Source organism: Mytilus californianus, unplaced genomic scaffold (genome assembly GCF_021869535.1).
Source record: "Mytilus californianus isolate M0D057914Y unplaced genomic scaffold, xbMytCali1.0.p SCAF_4, whole genome shotgun sequence".
NCBI lineage: Eukaryota > Metazoa > Mollusca > Bivalvia > Mytilida > Mytilidae > Mytilus > Mytilus californianus.
The window spans coordinates 78511387-78525724 of NW_026262690.1; the positions used below are offsets into that span (position 1 = coordinate 78511387).

The 14338-nt window shown below is 31.9% G+C and overlaps 1 protein-coding gene across 1 annotated transcript in view; it reads left to right on the forward strand.

Moving 5' to 3' along the window:
- Window positions 1–14338, forward strand: part of LOC127738562 (autophagy-related protein 2 homolog B-like) — a 115620-nt gene that overhangs the window by 3143 nt on the left and 98139 nt on the right. Inside the window, exons 2-8 of the mRNA XM_052249850.1 lie at window positions 387–555; window positions 1598–1759; window positions 6206–6308; window positions 9183–9381; window positions 10046–10222; window positions 11681–11777; window positions 13244–13420. Coding sequence (XP_052105810.1) covers window positions 387–555; window positions 1598–1759; window positions 6206–6308; window positions 9183–9381; window positions 10046–10222; window positions 11681–11777; window positions 13244–13420 — 1084 coding nt within the window. The remainder of the gene's footprint in view (window positions 1–386; window positions 556–1597; window positions 1760–6205; window positions 6309–9182; window positions 9382–10045; window positions 10223–11680; window positions 11778–13243; window positions 13421–14338) is intronic.

Genomic DNA, 14338 nt, shown 5'->3' on the forward strand with positions numbered 1-14338 from the left:
TACAAATGATCCTAATTTGGTTCCAATAAGATGAATTAGATTGTTGCCAGAGGCAATCTATGATTTTAAACTTAGTGGTCAATTAACCAAAAGCTCCTCTAAATTATGGGGCTAAAATTTTGGAAACTTCAAATGATGTACATGTATAAAAACAAAACCACAAACGACGATTATTTTGACAGTTTTTTCATTGAAATTAAATTAAAAAAATACAGTGGCACCAATCTGAGATAAATTCACCTGCTAATAGAACATAACTCTAATGAAATATAGGAAACAGATTTATATGAGAAAACTTGATTCCTTGAAGAATTGACAAAAGGTATTCTATACTCTGAATGTAAAGCTATTTTAAGATATGTTATATGTATCTTTTACATTTTCAGTCTTTGAATGAAGCTTTAGAAAGTAGCAGTATACCATTAGAAGTAGTAGATGGTTTTATACATGAGATATCTGTATCTGTGCCATGGACTTGTCTGATACAAAAAAGTACAGAATTGGAAATAACTGGTTTGGAGATTACATTGCAACCCAAACAAAGAAATCAACATGGTAAATATTCAATTCCTAATACCTACATGTATTAATTAAGTATTTATAACCTTGTATGAATGCTTTGCCTAGAATACAAAGAATGCAGAGGATCATGTGTGGATTTACAGTGACAAAATAAAATGAATGCTTATATGTTATGAATAAATTATAATTATAGCTATTTTCTAAAATTTTGCTTTGATTTTTTTGGTGATAATTTTTCAAATCACGCTTCTCCATTGATGTGGGTTTTTCTCAGTTGAGAAACAGATAATGTATGACGTCATGAGCCTACGTCATTGATGTTGCCTAGGAAAACATCGATAAACAGATGATCAATGGTCTTTTAAACTCGAGGATGTTTCTTGTCTACATCTCATCTCAGAGCTGTCACCCTTCGAAGAGATTGTAGATGAGAAACACCCTCTTGTTTAAAAAACCATCAATTATCTATTAATATAATAATATTAAAAATACATTTAATTAATTTAAAGGAAAAAGTGCATAGGTTTCAATAAAAGAAAATATTGCTTATACTTCAATGAGACAGCAAACCAACAAAAAAAATACCAAATCTATTACATTTTGAGGACAGCTAACAGATGTTGAAGAAACAGAGAGTAGTTTTTTAATAAAAATATATTTTCACTGTTGGGAAATATTTCAGACAGTTGACAGTTAACACATTCTATGTGGATCTTTAACAGAAAGTTGCAAATGAATACTAGAGCCAACAGCTGATCATAAAACGGAAAAATTCAAATAACCATTTTGATTATCTGTATATTTTGATAAATCAATTACAATTTATCGTTTTTTAATTCGATAAATGTATGGTACAGCTCTTTAAAGTTAACAAAAAACAAAATCAAAATCTATACAAACCTTGAAACTTATAAGTCATAGCTGCTTGTCTAGATTTAAAAAAAATGAAATTTCAAAGTAAAGTTTGAGATGCACTGCTATTGATTTTTTATACTTTGAGCAAAGCTCAGATGTCTAAGATTTTACTTTAGCTGGTTTTTAATGGCTTTCAAATCCTGAATTATTTCTATTTCAGCTGGGGGTTTAGAATCTATGTTAAGCAGTACAATGAGTATGACATCCAGTTTGAAAATAGCCGAAGATTGTTTAAAACGTACAACTTCTGAAGAAAGCCTTGCAGAAGACACTTCACAGCCGTATGAGGGTGTTCAGATTTTTGCACAAACCATTGATTCAGGTACATGTATTTATTTCTTCAGAACAAAAATTGATGTGGTGTATACAACAATGAACAGCAACCCAACACAATATGAAAAAAAGGTCAAAAGATTACTGGAGGTCAACATACAGTCTTCAACAATAGACATGTGTCTACTGTGAATTCAGAAATTATTGTGAGGTTTTAATTATTGCAATAATGCCTATGGGTGAGTATCGCAATAATGATAACTCGCATTTTGATATCTGATACATATATTTGTAAGTAGCTTTTCCTGAAATCGCAATAATTAATCTCGCATTGTGGTCAATTCTTCCAAGGTCCAGTAATAAATGAACGCAATAATTTGTGAACTTACAGTATATATAATATGTCAAACCTTAATTGGCCTAAGTCTAAAACATAGTTGTTCAGGTTACCAGTATTCAGAGAAAATGTATTTCTTGATCTTTAATACACATGGTTATTAAAGAAATTTAAAAAAAATTGACTGGCTGCAAATATATCCATTAGTAAATTATGTTTGGTCTCATAAGACTGCATGTGTAATGTCTTGAAATTATTTGACTCTTTAAGTTCAAAAAAATTAAAAAAATAGGTTGAAGAGATTTTCAATCATTATGAAATAAACTGAAAATTTAGAAATTTAAAAAAATATACATAATTGCATTACATGTAAGTTTCATATATATGATTCCGTAATTTTGACCAAGGCATTCCTAAAGTTATATATAATTAAACAAATGAAAGACTTGATTTAACTCATAATTTCATGTTTGTAGCATAAAAATGTAATTATAAGGATTGAATGCTTCTTTTTGTAATTTTTATACGACCGCAAAAATTGAAAATTTTTTGGTCGTATATTGGTATGACGTTGGCGTCGTCGTCGTCGTCTGGCGTCGTCCGAAGACACATTGGTTTTCGCACTCTTACTTTAGTTTAAGTGAATGGATCTCCATGAAATTTTACCATAACGTTCAATACCACGAAAGGAAGGTGGGGATTGATTTTGGGGGTTATGGTACCAACAGTTAAGGAATTAGGGGCCAAAAAGGGGCCAAAAATAAGCATTTTTGTAACTTCCAGACAATAACTTGTGTGTAAGTGTATGGATCTCTCTGACATTGTACCACAAGGTTCCATATCACAAAGGGAAGGCTGTAATTGATTTTGGGGGTAATTGCCTCAAAATTTTAGGAATTAGGGGCCAAAAAAGGGGCAAAAAACAAGCATTTTTCTAGTTTCATGACAATAACTTGTGTGTAAGTGTTTGGATATTTCTGAAATTGTACTACAAGGTTCCATATCACAAAGGGAAAGCTGGAATTGAGTTTGGGGGTAATTGCCCGAAACGTTTAGGAATTGGGGGCCAAAAAGGGGCCAAAAATAAGCATTTTTCTAGTTTCCAGACAATAACTTGTGTTCAAGTGTATGGATCTCTCTGAAATTGTACTGCAAGGTACCATACCACAAAGGGAAGGCTGGGATTGAGTTTGGGGGTGATGAATCATAAGGGGGTTCAAAAAATTTGGGGGGGGGGGGGGTTTTCTTTTTTTTTCTTTTTTTCCTTTTTTTTTCTTTTAAAATTTTCCATTTTAAGTTGGTTATTTCTGATTAATATTTAAAAGCAAATAATAATGATATGGTAGGAGATACACACCAAACAGGATGTGTAAATTATTATATAATAAGTATTGTGCAATAGCAAGAAATTTTCAATTGCACAGTATTGCACAATTGCAAGAAATCTTCAATTGCACAGTATTGCGCAATAGCAAGAAATCTTCAATTGCACAGTATTGCGCAATAGCAAGAAATATCCAATAGCACAATATTGCGCAATAGCAAGAAATTGTCAATTGTACAGTATTGCACAATAGCAAGAAATATTCAATTGCACAGTATTGTGCAAAAGAAGATACTTCGTATAAATTACTTATTTCTTGATCAATTTCAATGGGGTTTTATTCTTGAATTCTTGGGGTTCTTTAATATGCTGAATCTAACCGTGTATTAAGTTTATTGATTTTGGGCCCCGTTTTTAAATTGGTCCACATTGAGGTCCAAAGGGTCCAAAATTTAACTTTGTTTGATTTCATCAAAAATTGAATTATTGGGGTTCTTTGATATGCCGAATCTAACCGTGTATTTAGATTCTTAATTTTTGATTCCGTTTTCAAATTGGTCTACATTAAGGTCAAAAGGGTCCAAAATTAAACTTAGTTTGATTTTAACAAAAATTGAATTTTTAGGGTACTTTGATATGCTGAATCTAAACATGTATTTAGATTTTTAATTATGGGCCCAGTTTTCAAGTTGGTCCAAATCGGGGTCCAAAATTAAACTTTGTTTGATTTCAACAAAAATTGAATATATGGGGTTCTTTGATATGCTGAATCTAACCATGTATTTAGATTTTTGATTTTTGGGCCCCGTTATCAACTTTGTCCACATTGAGGTCAAAAGGGTCCAAAATTAAACTTTGTTTGATTTCATCAAAAATTGAATTCTTGGGGTTCTTTGATATGCTGAATCTAACCATGTATTTAGATTTTTTATTTGTGGACCCGCTATCAAATTGGTTCATATTGAGGTCAAAAGGGTCCAAAATTAAACTTTGTTTGATTTCATCAAAAATTGAATTATTGGGGTTCTTTGATATGCCAAATCTAACCGTGTATTTAGATTTTTAATTTTGGGTCCCGTTTTTAAATTGGTCTACATTAAGGTCCAAAGGGTCCAAAATTAAACTTAGTTTGATTTTAACAAAAATTGAATTCTTGGGGTTCTTTGATATGCTGAATCTAAACATGTGTTTAGATTTTTGATTATGGGCCCAGTTTTCAAGTTGGTCCAAGTTGGGGTCCAAAATTAAACTTTGTTTGATTTCAACAAAAATTGAATATATGGGGTTCTTTGATATGCTGAATCTAAACATGTATTTAGATTTAGATTTTTGGCCCAGTTTTCAAGTTGGTCCAAATTGGGGTCCAAAATTAAACTTTGTTTGATTTCAACAAAAATTGAATATATGGGGTTCTTTGATATGCTGAATCTTACCATGTATTTAGATTTTTTATTTGTGGGCCCGCTATCAAATTGGTTCATATTGAGGTCAAAAGGGTCCAAAATTAAACTTTGTTTGATTTCATCAAAAATTTAATTATTGGGGTTCTTTGATATGCCAAATCTAACCGTGTATTTAGATTTTTAATTTTGGGTCCCGTTTTTTAAATTGGTCTACATTAAGGTCCAAAGGGTCCAAAATTAAACTTAGATTGATTTTAACAAAAATTGAATTTTTGGGTTTCTTTGATATGCTGAATCTAAACATGTGTTTAGATTTTTGATTATGGGACCAGTTTTCAAGTTGGTCCAAGTTGGGGTCCAAAATTAAACTTTGTTTGATTTCAACAAAAATTGAATATATGGGGTTCTTTGATATGCTGAATCTAAACATGTATTTAGATTTTAGATTTTTGGCCCAGTTTTCAAGTTGGTCCAAATTGGGGTCCAAAATTAAACTTTGTTTGATTTCAACAAAAATTGAATATATGGGGTTCTTTGATATGCTGATTCTTACCATGTATTTAGATTTTTTATTTTGTGGGCCTGCTATCAAATTGGTTCATATTGAGGTCAAAAGGGTCCAAAATTAAACTTTGTTTGATTTCATCAAAAATTGAATTATTGGGGTTCTTTGATATGCCAAATCTAACCGTGTTTTTAGATTTTTAATTTTGGGTCCCGTTTTTTAAATTGGTCTACATTAAGGTCCAAAGGGTCCAAAATTAAACTTAGTTTGATTTTAACAAAAATTGAATTCTTGAGGTTCTTTGATATGCTGAATCTAAACATGTGTTTAGATTTTTGATTATGGGACCAGTTTTCAAGTTTGTCCAAGTTGGGGTCCAAAATTAAACTTTGTTTGATTTCAACAAAAATTGAATATATGGGGTTCTTTGATATGCTGAATCTAACCATGTATTTTGATTTTGGACATTGGACCATAATAGGTAAATTAAAAAAATTGAAGTTCTTAGACCACATTCTTTCTGTGTCAGAAACCTATGCTGTGTCAAATATTTAATCACAATCCAAATTCAGAGCTGTATCAAGCTTGAATGTTGTGTCCATACTTGCCCCAACTGTTCAGGGTTCGACCTCTGCGGTCGTATCAAGCTGCGCCCAGCGAAGCATTTTATATAGGGTTGTAAAAGAGTTGAATATGACCACATATTAAGTTTGAAGGGCAGAAGTACTTCACACAAAATATGTTCTGCGGTCAACCCTTCTACACCCCAATAAAATTTCAAAAAGAGGCATTCAACTCTTAGTTATAAGTATCTTCAAATGTTTATTAAGAAGCTGATATAACCAATATTTTATGAAAAATTATTTTTACTTGAGATAAAATATATAAAGTTCAGTCTTATATTTAGATTTACTTGTTAATTTCAGTCTTAAGTAGAGTGAAAGTTACACTGAATGATACAGTAATCAGACTGGAGCATCTACCCATGCAAGCTGAAACTGGAGTAGCACTTGAAATTAGAATAAAAAGGTACAAAACTGAGAATGCTTATCATTTCATTCACTATCCTATGAATTTACTTTTACTTTTGGATTCCTTTGAAAATAGTTTATTGGAAAACTTTGGGTTTGTGGGTTTTTATTTTGAATAGCTTATAAACAGGAAAAAAATGCATTTTTATGCCCCCGCTGAAGCAGAGGGGGCATTAAGTTTTACCCTTGTCCATCCGTCCGTACGTACGTCCCGGAGTTGGTTTCCGTTCTCTAACTTTAGTTTGCCTCTACCAAATGTTATGAAACTTATACACAATGCTTATTTCCACAAAACACAGATCAAGTTTGAATTTTGGTGGTGTCACTTTAACTGTTTTAGAGTTATGCCACTTTACAAATGGAAAAATTGCTGAATTTTTCGTTTCAGTTCTCTAACTTTAGTTTGCCTCAACCAAATGTTATGAAACTTATACATTTTCTTGGATATATGATATTAGAATTAGTGGTTTTGTCAATTACAAAATGAAAACAAAATATACCTCATTGAATGGAATTTCAGTGTAAATGGGGGATTTCAGAATTATATAGAATCTCCTTATATTTGAAATGACCACATCATTATTTCAAACGAACATAATTCTTATTTTTTTTGTCAGCAAACTTCTTCCATTTTTCAAAATGAAAAGTGTAACACCTTTTTTCCTTAAAAATTTAATTCATTCAAAACTGCTATCAGCTGCTTGCATTTATATCTGATATTTTGATGTATAAAGAAAGCATGTTTTCAGGTGTTTTATTGGGTAAGAATTTTGTGTATGATTAAGAATTTTTTCAGTAAAACAAATATTCTATGTACCATTTCATTACTGTCTTCACTGTTTATATATAGCACAGTATTGTATTTTATACTAGTTTAGGTTTTCGTTTCCAATAACATAAACTTTGCAAACACTAAGATTTTACATGGACATCTTGTCACTGTTTTCATTGTAAAAATGTTGATTTCTCCTTCTGTAATTATTTGATGATTAAAAATTGGCTGGAATGCAAACTAACATTGAATATCTTATTATACCCAGCTATGCTGCATTCAGACGCCTGCTTCATGTTTTCTGATTCTTTAAAATTATGAATGTGGTATGATTGGTATGATAAGTCACAAAAACACAGCTACACATGCATTTGGGTTTTGATTCTAAATACTCAGAACTATATAATAAGCCAGGGCTCGACAATAACGCTTGTCCGATTGTCCGGTACCAGAGGAAAAAAAGGTCAGACAAGCAAAAGCCATATCAAACTAATAAACAAAAAACAAGAAAAAAAGATAAAAACAAATATCAATTTGACATGTTTTACTTGTGATCGATAATTACTGGTTCTTTGTCAGATGCTTTATAACAGATAAAACGCATACTATTCTCGGAAACCAGTATTGCTGATCGGAATCAGCGATGCACTTTGTAGGTAACAAGGCAGTTCGGCACCGGCACGAAAACGAATCGGCTCCATGTTTAATAGACAGTTTGGCACCGTAGGAGACATTTTGGGCCAAAGACAAACCAGTACCTCTTTCCCTACCTTATTCTGTTGCTTATAATGAATAATATAAATTTTATTAAACAAAAATATTTTGAAAATAAAGATGAAGAAATAATTGACCATAAAATTCATAAAATCATATTTGATCATATGTAGACAAAACAATACTTGATTGCGTTTGAATAAACATTTTAATATATTAAAAACAAAGGCTTAAGCTGATTGTAGTAAGGCATTAATCATAATAATCAATATTTTATCAACATAAAAGACCAGGATACATACCAAATGAGTGTAGACTGACAGGCCTACCAGATTGTGCCTAATGTGCAGAGTCTGATGAGCCTTTGGCATTGATGAAAACTAGAAATGAAGTCCTGTGACATGACTAGATTTAGTTGTTCTCAACTCATATTTTTGAAAGGATATCAAGAGTTATATAGTAAATCCTGTTCTATTGTTTAAATTCATTTTGTTCATTGAATTAACTTAAAATGCAAAAAAGGTTAATATAAAGTTGTTGTTTTTTTGGACAAGTTACAATTCCATTTGGACAAGTAAGTTTTGGTATGTATTTGTCCTATTAGGCAAGTTACAATAAAAGTTATTGTAGAGGCCTGTAAGCCTAGATGCATTGAAACTGATGAAGTGTAAAATTTCATTTTATGATTACCCATTAGTGTACAGTGGTAATAGTGTCCCCAACTCATTCCAGTGCGTTTAATCAAGTTTCGTTTGTCCATTAGTGAAAGTCAAGACGTTCTGATCAAGCTTGATGAAACTTCCGTCAATGACTGGTTGACAAAAAACTTCTTACATCTTACCTACAGAATAAGTTGACTAAATTACAAACTAGTTTAATTTACTTTGGATTCATTATTATGTATAGGGTATCAATTATTTTGGATTTCTTGGATAAAGTTGAACCACAAATTTAGATGTTTAACCAACTACCAATTTTCTAAAGGCATGTTTCCTTTCTTTGCCAAAACCATGAAATCAAAGATAAACGAAAATAAAAATTTACCTCAATCCACTAAAATTAGTACCTATGAAAATAAATGAATCCACAGTTTCTTTAATCAGAAAACCAACTTCAGTGGTATTCTCAATTTTAACGATATAGGTGAGAACTGTGGAGTCTTTAATTTTTGAGGGATACCAAACTTCATGGATTTTGTGGGTAGAGAGAAACAATCAATATAAATTATTAAGGAAATAGAAATTTCTTGTTACTTTGCTGGGAGCAAATGATGATAACACAAAATTAAGTTCCCATGAAATAGCCAAATTTTCTCTGACATCGAAAATTGAAACCAACGAAAGATGTTAACTACGTGATTAACAGAAATGTTATATGATATTTCAGGATAGAATATTTTGATGATTTAGCATTAGATGAAGGCAGTTCAGTTGATGATGTACACAAGTGGGAACCATCGGCAATCTCCCACAAAAATATAAGTATGGAAGGTATACAGATACTTTGTGATGAATTTACACGTCTTTCTCGACAGTACAGCTCACCAGATATAGGCTCTAGTCCTTCATCACCTGTATCCCCATCAGTGAGTAGCATAATTAAATACATAAAACTGTACGAGAGATAAATATGTAGGAGAGGATGTTACATGTAGTTAGAAATCTTATTTAACCTCACCATGCATGAAATTTTGATAAAAAAAACTAATTGAGGAAAAAAAAAATTAATATTATATTTGGATTCATATACGTTTATTTTTTATTGAAATAGGGGTTCTGCTTGAGTGATTTTGATATTCAACTGCTATTTAGAATTGGAAACTTCAACCTTAGCTTTGTTTTTTGTTGCCATATCTTTTACTTTCTTTGAGTGACTCTTTTTGAATTGAAATGCCTCTTGATCACATCCCATGTTGATGAAAAAGCCTTAGTGTTAGACCATAAGTACTTTATTATACAGTTTTACATAGAACAGAAATGTATTTAAGGGGAGCAAAATTTTACCATTAGATTTGTTAACTGTCTAGAAAAAAAATGCATGAGATTTTAAATATTGGAACTGAGAGATATAGAAAGAGTTAAGTCTATACTTTTTGATTTTTACAAAAGTGTTAAGAAGAGTTAGTAAGCACATTTTTTTTTTATTGGTAAACCTTTTACAGCCTGTATTGTATATGAATATCTGAACATAAATAAAGGCAGATTCATTTCCAAGATTATATTAAAAAATCAAAGTTTGCTTATTTACAGGTCTTTCACTCCACTAGTAGTACATTGTCATCTGTACCACCATTCAGCCAATCAGAACCCACCTCATCACTGCCTAGTCCAGATTCTGATCCAATACAAGTAGCTGTTATAACAGGAAAGAATACATTGAAACTGAAAGTAAAACAAGGGGAAGGATTAGGAATACAGGGGCCAAAGGTAACTTAAAGGAGTTATATAAAAATAAGGATATGTGGTATAATTGCCAATAAGATAACTATCCACCAAAGTTCAAATGAAGTGGATGTAAGCAATTATAGGCAACCGTACGGCCTTCAACAATTAGAAAAACCCATATCATATAGTGGGCTATAAAAGGTTCTCACATGAAAAATATGAAACAATTCAATTGAGAAAATTAAAGGCCTAATTTATAACAAAATTTACGAAAAATTAAATATGATTGACATGAACCGACGACAACCACTGAACTACAGGCTCCTGACTTAGGACAGGCACGTAAAGAATGTGGCGGGGTTAAAGATGTTTGTGAGCTCTCAACCCTCCCCTAACCATGGACAGTGGTGTTACATCACAACAAGAACAAACTATAAAAATATGTTGAAAAGGGCTTTACTCATCAGATCGACAGAAGCAGAAAAACATCTAACAAAAACAGACAGGATGTGGCAGGGTATTTATACATCCCTAACAACAAAAAAGACACAAAAGATTTGAGAGTACTTTCACTTACTGACAGCTAGTTAAAAGCCAATAACAACTAATAAAAGAAATCATGTATCTTAGACTAAAACAGTTCCCTCAGATTATTTCATTTAAATATAAAAATAAACACATCCAGGAAGGTGCTATAAATAAGACTATTTTTTCAACATGCATATATCTCACAAAACATGTTTGGCCCCGCTGCATTGTTGCGCCTGTCCTAGGTCGGGAGCCTCTGGCCTTTGTTGGTTTTGTATGTTTTTTAATTTTGGTTCATTTGTATGTTTTGGAGTTTGGTGTGGCATTCATTTTCACTGAACTAGTACACATTTTTGTTTGGGGGCCAGCTGTTTTCTGCTCTTTGGTCGGGTTGTTTTCTCTTTGACATATTCCCCATTTCCATTCTCAATTTTATCTATTTATAATCTCAGAGTATCTTGTGAAGAAGCTCAAATGATACATGTATCCTAAAAGTAGCAATTAGTGCAAAAGTACTGATTTCATTAAAAGTTAGGTTTCCGAATGTTACAAAGACAATTAGATTTAACATAAATCTGTTTTCGCTATCTTCAATGAACTGTTTATTTAGATTGAAATGTCGTTTTTCTTTCATTATTCTTTGTAAAATCTTCTATTTCAACTATGTCTATAGATTTGTTGCACCATTTACACTTTGTTAGATATAAGATGGCAAAAATTTTCACTTTTTTATGAAAGTCGAGGGTCATTATGTTTTATTGTCAGTGTGTCAGTTGGTTTGTTGGTTTTCCCTGGAAGTTATGGTTACACCAACTTCACTTGTTCATTATGATATGAACTTTCGCAATTATATGCCAAGTTAAAATTTGCACCAAATTTCAGGGTTCATTGATCATTGACATTTGATAAGGTGAGTGGACACATATTCTTGTTAAGATTGTATTTACTAATATTTGTTTGTTATTTTCTCAGGTTGAAATGGAATGTGAGCTTGGTGCTGTACATATCCTTTTGTGCCCAAAACAATTCCATGCCTTATGGGCGTTAGCAGATGGATTGTCATCTCCAGGTAAAGTATAACATTAACATACTTATTTATAGGGACAACTTGTTGATATCCCATTAACCCTGATTTTTTGGGAGTTCCCAATCCATATTTTTTGCAAAGCATTTTCAATAACCAAGGACTTTTTTGTACTTTTTATAATATTGATTTTATGCAAAAATTAATATAAAATTGAGAATGGAAATGGGGAATATGTCAAAGAGACAACAACCCAAGTAAAGAGCAGATAACAGCCGAAGGCCACCAATAGTATTTACCTACACAAACTTGTAGTGTAATGAGAGAGAAAAAATATTTCAACGACATACTATGTATAATTTTTATATCGACATTAAAGACAAGAACACTCATAAATGACCACAAAGTAATAATTTTAATGGTCGACATGTTTTGCCAGCAAGCATGGCGTCTTCAGGACAAGTATATATATGAAATAAAACAGTGAAGTACAAATTTTGCGGTTATTGCGGTTAACCGGAAGTGATGTTACAATAATGGCTGTTATGATGATGTTATCACAAAAAATAGAAAGTAAAATTGAAATAAAAATAGTTAAGTTGTTGGCTGCTATTCACAACATCTGTATCCAGTCCCATTGGAGGTTCCTAATGGTATTGTTATAGAGATGATGAAGGTGGGTGATAAAGTGTTCGGTGTAATTTCCCAAACGGACAACACCTCACTAGTAATTCCATACCAATTATACTGGCTTCGCTCTAGGAGATACTGCTTCCAATTGAGATGTATGATCGCCGCTGGTATTGGGAATTATAAAAATCGTGATAGATCTTTAAATATTTAATTTGTTTGTAAAATGTTCACAGATCAAGTTATGCTTCATATATATGTTGTGTAGATCCTGTGGTTCATTCTGTTTCTGGTTCTGTTCTCTTTTCTCTAAATGGGCTGCCTGGTATTCCAATTAATTTTGACCATGTGTACTTATGTGTTGGATGTTAATTTTCCGTAATAGAGAGCTCCTTATGTGGATTCTGCTGTGGTTGCTTCTGTTTCAATATCTCTCATTCTTTCTTCTGGTGGTGTGTAGAATTTTGCGATCATTTTCAGGAAAGGATTGAGAATCTTTGAAATGGTCTGTGTATTCGTTGATGCTGGTTGGTCGTATAGTACAATGCTTGTGTGGCATAGGTGGATCCTTAGGGATGCAGGAGTTTACAGTCCTAAAGTTTCACTGTAATTGTTAAAATTAACCAACACCTGATGTATAATTTTTGTAAATTGAGTAATACAAAATATATTCCTATTTTTGTTAAGCAACTACACTGTTCCAGTGTAGATTTTTGAATAAAGATTTAACCCAAGCTCAGAGATAAAAAAAATTTGGATGAATGAAATTTTTTTGTCTATACCCACTTAGATAACATGTGAACTATGCACCATTTTTTTCTATTTTCTTTATCATAAAAATGTTGGCATAATTTAAAAACTACACATTGCTGTTTCAAAAGCTACAAGTGACAGGAAGATGAAGCGAAATAGAAGTAAGAGTAAACCTATGAGTCCAGATGACTACCGAAAGATAGAGGAAGATCTCCAACGACAGCTACAGTCTGGCAGAATACAACATCAAAGACAAGAAATCTCTCACTTCACAGCCATGCATGATATTATGACTGGATCTTTTGGTATTATAGTCTTATTTGATATTTCTATGACATAAATATGAACTAAGGTTAATAATTTTATACAGGGTCTTAGAAAAATTTGAGACTGTAAAACATGAGAAAGAATTTCTAAAAAGTCTATATAAATATCCATATAAATATAAGAAGATGTTGTATAATTGCTAATGAGACAACTCTCTACCAGAGACCAAATGACATAGAAGAAGTTAACACGAAATATATATACAATTTGTAAAGCAGTCCAGTTCTTTTTATACGCCCATTTAATGGGACGTATTATGGTATACCTCTGTCCGTCCGTCCGTTGTCAACATGTTGGACAATAACTTAAAAACACTTTAAACAATTTGCATGAAACTTTGGTGAATTGTTTATATCTATTGACGTGAGCTCCCTTTCGATTTTTATAAATTTTAGATTTTACGTTTCTGAGTTATGGTGTTTTATTTTTATGCCCCGCCATACTGGAATTGGTTTCTGTTCTCTAACTTTAGTTTGCCGCAATCAAATGTTATGAAACTTCTACACAATGCTTATTACCACAAAACAGATCAAGTTCGAATTCAGGTGGCATAATTTTTACAGTTCTGTAGTTATGCCCCTTTATAATGTTTTATGCAAGAGGGGGCATCATCTGTGTCCCATGGACACATTCCCCATTTATTTTGTGTCCAGTAAACAGATAAACCTGACCTTTCTGCTAACCAATAAATCATTTATATTTATATTTTACTTGTTTCTACTGCCATTACTCTCAGTGTCATTTTACTGACTAAATTTGTCATTTTAAAAGAAAATAGTCTAGCACATAAGGTTGTCTAAACCTCTTTCTTTTTTTTTATTATTATTATATAAAGTAATCTGCATTGTCCATATAGTGAATTTTTATCCAGACAAAGTGATTTGTTGAGCTTACAA